The 11,457-nt window shown below is 39.1% G+C and overlaps 1 protein-coding gene across 2 annotated transcripts in view; it reads left to right on the top strand.

Annotated features, from left to right (window-relative positions):
* Positions 1 to 11,457, top strand: part of NPAS3 (neuronal PAS domain protein 3) — an 836,192-nt gene that overhangs the window by 108,866 nt on the left and 715,869 nt on the right. Inside the window, exon 2 of one of the 2 annotated variants that reach the window (XM_060004700.1) lies at positions 642 to 731. The exons of the other annotated variant lie outside the window; for it this stretch is intronic. Coding sequence (XP_059860683.1) covers positions 642 to 731 — 90 coding nt within the window. The remainder of the gene's footprint in view (positions 1 to 641; positions 732 to 11,457) is intronic. 2 annotated transcript variants of the gene reach the window in all.

The following is an 11,457-nucleotide window of genomic DNA, read 5'->3' as shown; positions in this document are numbered from 1 at the left end:
CCTTTTTTCCCCTTTTGCCTTAACTGCCAAGAAACCTGGATCCACTGTAATCAGCTCATCTTAGGTGCCTGTTAACATCTAACCTGTGTTCCCGACGGTCTCGCTTGTGTTTTCATCCCTAATTGGGTTTAGTTTGTAAGCTGTATCATATCCCTTTAGAAGTCAGTAGAATACCAACTCTATATAAATTGAGTAAAGCTGAAAAATATATTAACTTTACTAAGGTTTTATAGCTAATTTACAGTTGCCTACAAACGTAATGCATGATTGAATTAATGATGATCCTGTAACAAAAACACTAATGACATTTGTTTTTAACATTTCCTTTAGCATATAACCATGGAGATTGTAGAGTGAGTTAAGCCTTAGACCTTATGTCTTTCTTTCCTTCCACTTTTATGACTCTGAGATAAAAAGAATTTTTTTTCTTCTGATGAAGAACTGAAAAAAGTTTTCTCTGACTGCAGGTTTCTAAAAGTGGAAGTTAATGTTCTAAAATGTATGTACACATTGCTTTATGTATATAGCTCAAAAGCATAAAAAAGCAAATAATATTAAATTTCAACATACTTGTTATCCTGCATTCCGGTTGACTGTAGAGAACCTCTAGTCATGTCTATCTGTTTTTGATGCCTCTACAGAATAACTGCCCAGCATCCTCTGCCCAACCAATCAGAATGTAGGAAAATCTACAGATATGACGGAATCTACTGTGAATCTACCTACCAGAAGTATGTTGAAATCTTTGTGAGTCTTCCTTCTGGCTCGTGCATCAGTGCTTGTGGTTGCCAGCTATTCAAAAATGTCCTTGTATTGAAACCTTATATTTCTCTAATTTAGTGGGGAAAAACAAAACAAAACAAAACAAACAAAAACAACCAAAAATTTTGCCTATGAAATCAAGACAGAAAAGAATGTTTATTCTTTTGAAGTTGTGGTCTAAAAGGTTTTTTTTTAAATGACTATATTAAACCTCTTAGGTAAGCTTCGTTATATTGCAATAAACAAGTACTTATATGCAAGAAAATCTCGGCAAAATACATTGCACAGGTGCTATGCATCTTAGGGATTTGAAAGGTGTGTTATGTATAAATTAGCTGTCACTTTTTTCCAGTCCTGTAATGGAATGATGAGTTGTAATTTGCATAATCCTTTAAGAAGTCAAATTATACTGTCATGTAGCAGACTTAACATGCTAGCTAAGATTTCAGAGCTTTGCAGCTAATTACTATGTACCTTACAGGACAGTTAAATTGAAGTTGAGTCCTCTGCCTTTGCTGCCATTTGCTTGGTCCATTACTTAACAGAATCTGCACTGTTGGTAACCAGGTGTTGTTGCTATCACTGAAATAAACACTCTGCTCTGGGAAGGAAAGGCATTTTAATGTATCTTAGCTTGACTTGTATTGCTTTTGCTAAGAAGAAAGTTTTTGGTTTTTGTTTGTCTAACACAATAATCTAAATTGGAGTCTTCCCCCAAATGAAAAAATTTATGCTTTCCAGAAAAGTTATGAAATATTGATGGAAGCAACATTTACTTTTAATTAATTAAATCCCCCTATAGAAAGTGTAAAGTAAGGTAAACATAATTTCACTGAAGGCATTAGCCTTTCTGGATATACTTTTCAAATATACTTTGGTGTGTTTTTGACTGCAAACTCTTCTTTGGCAATAGAGTTTCATTATTGAAGAAAGTACCCTTTTTCCTTAAACCTCCTTTCTGAATACAAGCTGGTGAGTTCTACTTTTATTTACTTCTCCAATTGGATGTAGAGCGTTTTCTTTCATGGTTTCCATTTTATAAAATATCAAGAAATCCTGGAGCCCCTGGAGGATGCTCTCTGAAATGGTTGCAAAATGGATGGCACTGGGACTCTTTCCTGTATCTTTGCAACTTATTTATCTCTGGCTTTATTTCTTGATAATCTGTTGTCTAGCTAGTGTTATTCTCTCCATCAGAATTAGTGTAATTATAATGCAGATTTTTTTCTGATGAATACTTTTTGAAAATTCTTATTATCTGTGAGTCATAATTACTGAGGCTCTTGGTGGTCAGGTTTCTGTAATTTGTTAGTGATTTTGCGGCTTTGTTGTGATTCGTGGATACTTTGAGGAAGCCTTTTGCTGTAGAAGAAGGGGGTCCTTTAAAGACCGTATTAAAGCAGCCGTTAATTGTTGACCATTCAGCCAACTGTTGTTCATTTGTAATTAAGCCAGTGTCACGTGTCTGACATTCCTAGCTACTTAAAGGCTGAGGCTTGTCTGTTTAAACTCCCCAGAGTGAGGATGGGTGGATGGCGTCTCCTCCGTCTCCAGGAATTCAGTCCACAGGAAGGCGTCTCTTCTAACCGTAGGTGTCATCTGAAGGGCTTGCTTTTTTAAGAATTGGTGTTATTTGTAGTCAAGGTAGACACAGTAGGCAGCACAGCTGTGACTGCCAGAGAAAGTCACTAGGGGGATATTCATAACAAGGAAATATTGGCAAATAAATGATGAAGAAGGGGAGGAAATCCCCAAGATGTTAAATGGGAGCATTGTCACTGAGATGATTAATGGTGCTGTGTATTTTAGTGAAGATGCTTATCTGGATTGTCTTGAAACTATAGTGTACATTTAATAGCACCTATAAAAAAGCATGTGGTGCAAGAGCACATTGAAGAGAAAAAGCTGTGGATCCTGACTTTATTTTCCTCAGTGTTTTCTCCAGCTACACCTTTGGCTGCTGGGTATTGGAAAGCTGGTGTTAATATATATTATATATAGGAGTATGTATATTCTATATAATATATTTACTATTAACCGGCCTTTGTATAGGTCCCCTCCCTAGAGGATTGAAAATGTTTTGTGAAAAAGATGGGTATCTTTTCAACCCTTTTTAGGGGTGAACGTTATCAGTAAAAGGGAAACACTGATCACTCAGATTTGCCTAGTCATCCTAGGCAGACGGCAGGGCTGGCCCTAATGCTACGGTGGGTAAACGGCCAAAGTTCCATCATTGATGGCTTTAGTACAATTAAAAAAAAACTTCCATTAATTTCTGCTGAAGGAGTGGCTGTCTTAGAAGACCCTCTAGCTTTCTGTGTCAAGCCATGAACATCCTGATTCTGTGTAATGAATTATCACTTGCCTTGAGGGCTCTTTTATCAAAGATGGCAGGTTCATCTTTGGGCAGTTACTTAACCTTCTTGGGCCTCAATAATTACTACTAGACACAGGGCTAGACATAGACAAGAGACATATAATCCTATCTTCAATGAGCTTAGCGTCTAGTAGAGCACTGTTTTTTAATTTGGGGGGCCCTGCTGGAATATTGGGGTATGAATCCAATTTGGTGGATCAAGATTAGATATTTAAAAATGAGCTGGAAGATAATAGAAAATTTTAGTGCATCGCACTTAGGAAGAGTGTGTTTTATCTTGTGAGGCTTCCGGTTTTTATGTGTGTGTATGTGTACCTAGAACTGCACGTATGTGTGTACATGGGGTGTGGTTATCACTTAAAATGTGTTTGTCACTGTGTTTTATATCCAAAAAAAGATTGAAAGCCACTATAGTAGTTGGTAGGTGGACATGTAAACATGATGACGTATGGGTATTACATCAGTAAGTGTTCAGGGTACCGTGAGTCATAAAGAAATGGTCAGTCTGTGGAAAGGGTTGAGGACTGTCTGGTCTCTCATATCTAGGATGTGCTGGAGCCAACTTGGATAGGCTCATGAGAGCAGGCTGTATGCTCATCTTTCCAACTCTTTGACCCCTGACCTCATACTGGTGACTTGAAATTGGGCAAAGTATTTTCACTATGGAAATTGGAAAATGCTGCAAATTAGACACTTTCCTACCCCCACGTAGTTGTTAAATATTTACCAGCATATATCACTTAAGAGGAGTGATATTCCTTCCAACTGTAATTCTATGGCTTTATAATTATTGTGAATTATTTTACATTTTAAAGCATTTTATAAGTTGCATTTAGATGTTACTGGGAATTATTAAAATAATTAAATCATTTCAATGATATTGAAGTTTAAAGTGCATAGGAATATGAAACCTGTGATTAATTATTTCAAAATGTCCATAATTTATGGTTTCAGAATAATGGTAGTTACCCTAACTTCTTACATTAAATGACTATGACATGGACAGTTTAAAACTTCAAATTGTAATTGGTGATATTAAGTTTTTTTGGCAAAGGGTAGGAATACAGTGTTTTCAAGAACGCTAACCACATTGTAAATACTTTATAAATTTCATTGCTTTATGTTAAGCTGTCATTTCGCTAAGTACTGAAACTTTTAGATCCCAGACCCCTCTCTCCATTTTTAGCTCTCCTTATAGTTTGCAATAGTATCTTTAGATTTTAGTGAACCCATCTATAAAGTAGTAGACTGGATTGGGAGATGACATGGTTATTTGTAATTAAAACAGTTGTCTTATTTTTTTCTATTTTCAGTCATAAAAGTAAAAGTAGTATGTATGAGTTGGAAAAAAATATCCCCCTCCATAATAATTAGGATAACTTTAAACTTTATTTTTAAAGAAAGACAAGAAGATATTTGAGTCACAGGAAAGGAAACTTTCCCAGACATGAGATGGAATTGTAGCAATAAATTCATTAAATTACCTGTGCTAATATGTGATTGTGGGGAAAGATAACTAGGTAGGAAAGAGTCAGCTGAGAAAGGCCTTTAGGGCCTTAAAGTTTGCCACAATTTAGCTATCTGGTTGGATACTACTGTAGAGGGATTCGAGGAAGATTGGGCATCCTTGAAATGACTTGTTGAGCACAGCTTTAAGACGAGTCTGGGGAGACTGGAAGTTAAGTTACTGATATTTATCGAGCCTATGCTACGTGCCATGTCAGTGGGCACTGCTGTACCTATTTTGAACAAAGAGGTTTAACTCAGGGTTCCTAGTCTCAAAGTGCAGCCAAGATTGAGAAGGTGCTTGTAATTGACTAGACAGGTATCACCTAAAGAGAAGGAGACATTGGCAAGTTTGTGAGGGTTGTCTTTGTTTCCTCTCTTCTCCATTCCAAGCCCATCTTCGTCCTCTGTGAAATTTACTCCACCTGGATACCTGGGTAGTGTTTCATGCCTGGGCCTTTCCCCAAAGAGGCGGGGCATACATTTTTGTCTGTCCCCCTCATTGAGGGTCAGGTGTTGTTAACTGATAATGTTACTCTTCCATTTGAATTTTAATAAGCAACTCCAAGTAAAGAATTCAAGCAAAAAAGGGTGGCTTCTCCAACAGAGTAATTTCAGACACCATGACAGGGATTGGAGGAATTAACCTGGGCCTGGAGGGACAAACCCAGAAGGAGGGTGTTCTCCTGTTCGGGACAGTATTGAGGCTGGCCTTTGCCACGAAGTAGGGGTTTGAAGTGGGAAGATTCAGACTCAGAAGAGGGAAGGAATTAACAGGGTCCAGGAGTAAGAGGAGGAGAATGAATGAAGAAAGAAGAAATTCACCAGTCTTCATCTGCTGTGTTGTGCCAGACAGAGTGCTAACCACTTGCACGTGTCCTCCCAATTAAGGAGAACAAGACAGGTGCCTTGTCAGGCAGGCTGCTGGGGGATAGATGGTCACCAGTGCTGAAGGGGAGGGAAAGGTCAAGGAGGCTCCAGTGGCAGCAGCAAGTTCTTTTACTGGTTGTTTAACCCGATTGATTGATTGCTATTATACTGGATCCTCATCCCCCACCTCACGCACATTAGAATAATTAACACCAGTTGTGTTTGGATCAGTAAATACCTAAGAATTGAGAAAAGCGAAATATACAGTGAACTTCATAAAGAGCTCTAATAGAATCTGCATGTTAAACAGACGTTGAACTTCGCAGCAAGAACTGCTTCAAGCCTTTCAACGTCCAAATGAATTCTGATTTCCACATCATGCCTTTCAGACCTCAGCATGGTTTCTGGTGGTTTCTCCCAGTTAATTTTAGCATCACACCAATGATTTTGCCTGCAAATGACTTGAAGTAGCGTATCTTGGTAATGTGATGGCATACAAGTGTATTATTTAGGACTAGCTTTAAAAGGAACTAATTTATTCATTTAACGAATGTATTTTGATTGCCACCCATGAGTCAGGTGCTATTTTACACGAACTGACTTGGTCAAAGGTGACTAAGAGACTTCTGCCCTCCAGGAGCCTAGAAGACTGAGATGTAAACCAGTAATTGGGGTTCCATGCGAGAGGTGCCTCTGGTGAGATGAGTGCAAACTGTGGAAGTGACGCCATGCAAGAGGTATTTTTAATAGTCAGGGTGGGCCGTGGAGTCTTCATGGTGGAGGAGATACCTGATTTGGGGGAGGGGTGCCTGAGGTAGTGATTTAGGCTAAAAGAAGAGTATTTCTTGTGTAGCAGATCACAAATGGCACGTGTCAGGAGTGGAGGGCTGGGGAAAAGGCGACAGTTAAGATTGGAGAAGGGGAGCAAAGGCATCTGGTAGATTGCCCTCCTGTGGGGGCCCTGGAGGGGTTTTCAGGAGGGGCAGAGTGTGGAACGGACTGCCTGTTAGAGAACAGCTCTGGAAGCAGCTTAGACCTGAGGCAGGAAAGCTGCCGCGGAGTGGCCCATGGCCTCAGCGCCTCCTCTGTTTAGAAAGTTATTTAGTGTGCTTTGCATGGAAGAGTGTGCAGTCATCCTGTGTTTGTTAGTTTGAAGTTATTTTTGATTTATAAACATCTTGGAGGACTCTCCCAATATGAAATCCAGTTCAGGACCTATCCACAAATTCACTGCTTTTCTTGGCTTGAGGTGCTTCATATTTGCCTTTCTCCTCACAGACCACTTGTAATTCAAGATAAAGGAATGCCAGAGAGTAAAAATGCACAGGCACAGGAGGCATGATTTAAAATGAAAGAATATTAATTGGCTTCACCAGAGTGTATATTTTCATTATGAGAGAAGTGACTGCCTAGGTTTTTAAAAATAATTGGTTAGTGACACCTGCAGTATGTATGAGAACTCTAGAAACTTGAGAACAGAAAGTAAAGGTCAAGGGTACAGGAATAGAGCTACAATGAGCCTTTTGTAGGCATGCTGTTCAACTACAGTGTTCAAAATCGCTAACGGGTGGTTTCAGAGAGGGACGGAGACGAATGTGCTTGTGCGCAGATTTAAAAAATAATAGAGCAAACTTATCTATAAACCGTGGTTTTAATAAATTCTCTTCACCTTAAGAACAGCTTGTTCTGTGTGTTGTTTGTAAAGATGTCTTTAGTGAATTTTTGGTCTTAGTTTATGCATCAGAGTAGAAGAATTATGCTTTAGTCCAATTTAGATCCACAAGTCCACGCAATAATATTTAATCATTGCTAGAGAGAGCTAAACCTCCTGGAAATGGATCTGAGTTTGATCCTAGCCCCGCAATTATCTATTAGATGTGGGACAGTGGCCAAGTTACTGAACTCTTTAAGCTTCTGTTTTCTCACCTCTGAAATGGAGGCAAAAATGATAATTATCTCATAGTTGTTTTGAGGGTCAATGTGATGATAAAGATGATAATGGCTAACATTACTAATCTTTTACCAGATACTGATGTCTGGCAGTGGGCTAGTAGCTTAATATATACATTTTAAAAGTCTTTACACTAGGTATGTTTATGTAGGCACTAGGTATGTTTATTACCACCATTTTACAGATAACTTATAGAGTAGCTCACTCAAGGTTAAGAAGCTAGGATATGGTGGGGTTTGGATCAGCATCACTAAACTATGACTCACTGGCCACATCTGTTGCCCCTTCCCACTGCCTGTTTTTGTAAATAAAGTTTTATTAGAACACTTCTACACCCATTCACTTATGCACTGTCTATGTATGCTTTTGTGCTACCATGACAGAGTTGAGTAGTGGTGACGGAGACCATACGGCCCACAAAGCCTCAAATGTTTCCTGTGTGGCCCTTTCCAGAAAAGTTTACTGACCCTTGCGTTAGACCTCCAATCTGTCTGACTGCAGAGCGTAAGGTCTAAACCACAAAAACATTTACTATGCTGCTTGGCACATAGTAAAAACTCACTAAATGAGCAGTGCTTTGTTACTCATCTAACTTAGGGTACGACTCTTCACCTCATAGAGCTCTTGTTTACAAAATGGAAATAATCATTTAGCCTCCAGCAAGATAAGCCATTATGACTATGGAAATGTTGAATTTAACGTTCCTAAAGGAACACATCCTGAGTTGTATGTTAAATTTGCCATTTATTACCATGTGTTATGTAATATAGATGCAAGAATTTCCACTTTCATAGCATTTAAGATACAGTATTGCATTATAAGGAATGATTGTGAACTTTAGTGAACATTCAGCATCACTGTTAATTTCATACACCAGAAAATTTCATATGCTTAGGAAGATTATATTTTCTTAAATTTCCAATGGAAAATACATTAAAATGGAAATGCCACTTAAAAAGTATTATGATCTGTGTTAAAAGTATGTATAAGCTTACAGAAGAAAAAATGCAACAGGATTTTTTATCCACTTAAATGAGAAGATACATAATCAGCGTACCCCCCTTAATAGTCTGACCAACAACCAAGGGAAGAGATTGTTTTCAACTTTACTCAGAAATTTTATTTCCATGTATTTGTCTATTGATTCAGGGAATTCCCTGTCCTCTGCTCAGTAATGACCTTGGATTTGTGTTACTTTGGAGCTTATCGAGTACACTGTGGCAGGACATCAACTTGTGTTAAGGGGATACTCTTGGAATTACCTTTCATTAAGTTCAATGCTATGGCTCTGGGTTGGTGGCCTGGGGGGTGGGTTGCGATTGCTAGATTAGTTATATTGTTTTCTTTTGGAAAAGCTCTTTTTGAATAGAGATGCAACACATTTCATTCCAGAGCATTTAGAAAATGCATATAAACATAAAGAAAAAAACATAGCATTTGTAATCGCACCACCCATAGACAGCTACCACTAACAATTTGGTGTCTATCCTTATGTATAAGTGTGTTTATATGCATGTCATCTTTGATAGTTCTATATCCACATATATAGGTTTTCCTTGTGAATCCATCCACAAGGTGCCTCAGCTGACAGATATCTGGGGCCAAGTGCTCTAATTTGTCCACAAGCAAGTTATTTAAGGAAAGTTGGAAACTAGTCACCTTCCATATACAAACTACTTTCTGCAGAGATTTGCTGTCTTACACAACGTATATTTTTTCCTGTTGCAGTTTGCGTTTCCTTTCTGAACTTTTACTACTTTCTTGTGTGGGGAATTTAAATTCTTTAGTTAGAAAAAACAAGAGCTAGTGATAAAATTTTCAGCAGAAAAATCCTTCTCTATCCTCTCAGTATTTTAATCTAGAGAGTCCATCATTGAAAGGTAGAAAGTTAGAGGATGAAGCTAATGGTGAGAAGGGTATAATGGGCTCGAGAAACGTACAGCTTTTTAAAAAAAATTTATTAATCAATTTATTTATTTTGGCTGCGTTGGGTCTTCGTTGCTGGCTTTCTCTAGTTGTGGCGAGCGGGTGCTACTCTTTGTTGCAGCGCGTGGGCTTCTCATTGCGGTGGCTTCTCTTGTTGCAGAGCATGGGCTCTAGGTGCGTGGCCTTCAGTAGTTGCAGCGCATGGGCTCAGTAGTTGTGGTTCGCGGGCTCTAGAGTGCAGGCTCAGTAGTTGTGGCTCACGGGCTTAGTTGCTCCGCGGCATGTGGGATCTTCCCGGATCAGGGATCTAACCCATGACCCCTGCATTGACAGGCAGATTCTTAACCACTGCACCACCAGGGAAGTCCCATACAGCTTTTTTTAGATCAGAATATGTACATGTATGAGAGGTAACCGTTAAGTGATTAGACGGAGTTTTCTGGCTACTTTACCAACTCATTCTCTCACATGCCACATCTGCTACATCAATCCTTAGGTTGCTTAAAAAGAATGCTACTTACTGTGTTCAGCATTGAGATGTTTTCATCTAGTTCTCAAAGCAGAGAGAGGTCTGGTTTCTGGGAGGATTTTGGTTCAATAACCAGAGTGTAAGGAAAGTATACTTGAGTGATTTTCTGTTGGCCAACTTGAGACCTTTGTGATTCACATATTAGTGTGAGGATTCTTTGGAATTGAGCACTTGATGTTTATGTGATTAAATAGACTATCATCGTATCTTATTTAAAACCTCATTTCCCTTCCCTTCCTTCAGCTCATTTATAAAGACTCCCTGCAATAAATACCAAATGCAGTAGTATTTATATAGAAGATTTTATATATAAGACCTCACTCTTTGCTTTTTCTCATTAGGTGCCAATGACGAGAGGCCTGTTTCTCTCTCTAGCAATTCTTATCACTTGCATTTCAACCAACATAAGCTTCCATAACAGCCTCATTTCCTTGACTATTGCCTGTCAGGGGTGCTCAGAGTGAATCACAGCCAATTGCATGCCTTGGACTTTAAACCAGAAGAGGCGCATGGTCTTTTTGATGATTCTTCTCTTTGCTTCCACTCTCCAACCACACTAACAAAATTGGTTTAGGAGTGAAATTGAGTTGGCATGGCTCTGTTGGGCACAGTTTCCCATTCCATGTGCTTTAGACACCAGCTGGATCTCCTGATGAAGAATTAACATTTGCAGTACAGGATTCCCTTGCCATCAGAAAGCAGAGCATTCCTAGGAAAGCCTTTGTAAGCCAAAATGATGTAAAGTGAAGAAGCAATTACCTTAGGACCCGTCTTGCTAACAGGTGCACAAAATAAATGGAGGTGAAGACACATGCTCACAAACACAGTTCAAAGCTATGAGGGTTTGATGCTGAGATGCAGAGCATAGTTCCTGGGGAAGGAACTTGGTGGTGCCTCTCACTGCTCAGGGTGAGCTCACTGCCTCTGTAACTTCTCACCGCAAAACAAACACTGAAGGCTATTTTCGCTTTTGCCCTTTCCCCAAATGTGAAAGTCCTCTTCCGATTTCTTTCAGTTATTGAAAACAGGTACGAATGTAGTCTTTCATAAAAGCAAAGTGGTGTAAAGCAAATTTTAGAAAAGCGGGGGATACCTGTGATAACAGCGTGGTCTTTGCTCACTCCCAGGGAAGCAGTGTGCTTTTCCAGGGACTGCCTAACTGCTTGATGGCTTGCAAGGGGAAAATAAGCAGCAGCTCCAGTTCTCATCCCCTGGAGAAATTCACCAGGTGTCCTAAGTCTTGAATTAATATCAGTGAAAGCAGTGGTGGTCATGTCACCATGTTTTTAAAAGGAGAGATTTGGAGACACATCCAGTGGGGATGAAAGTGGAGGATAGGAGAAATTCTTGAGTTCTTGTAAAATTGACGATCTATAAATTCATCTGATAGCAAGATTGTTTACCCTCTTTTCTGAATGCTGCTTGCCCAAAGCTAGTAACAATTTATATGAGGCTGGTAGGAATGAAGAATGCTGTTTTGTCTTTTTTTTTTTTTAATTTATCACACTTGTGAAATGCCTTGGGGAAGGGGAGATT

The sequence above is a fragment of the Delphinus delphis genome, chromosome 2 (assembly GCF_949987515.2).
Source record: "Delphinus delphis chromosome 2, mDelDel1.2, whole genome shotgun sequence".
In the NCBI taxonomy this organism is placed as follows: domain Eukaryota; kingdom Metazoa; phylum Chordata; class Mammalia; order Artiodactyla; family Delphinidae; genus Delphinus; species Delphinus delphis.
Note: the sequence above shows the minus strand (reverse complement) of the source record. Positions and strands in the feature narration are given on the sequence as shown.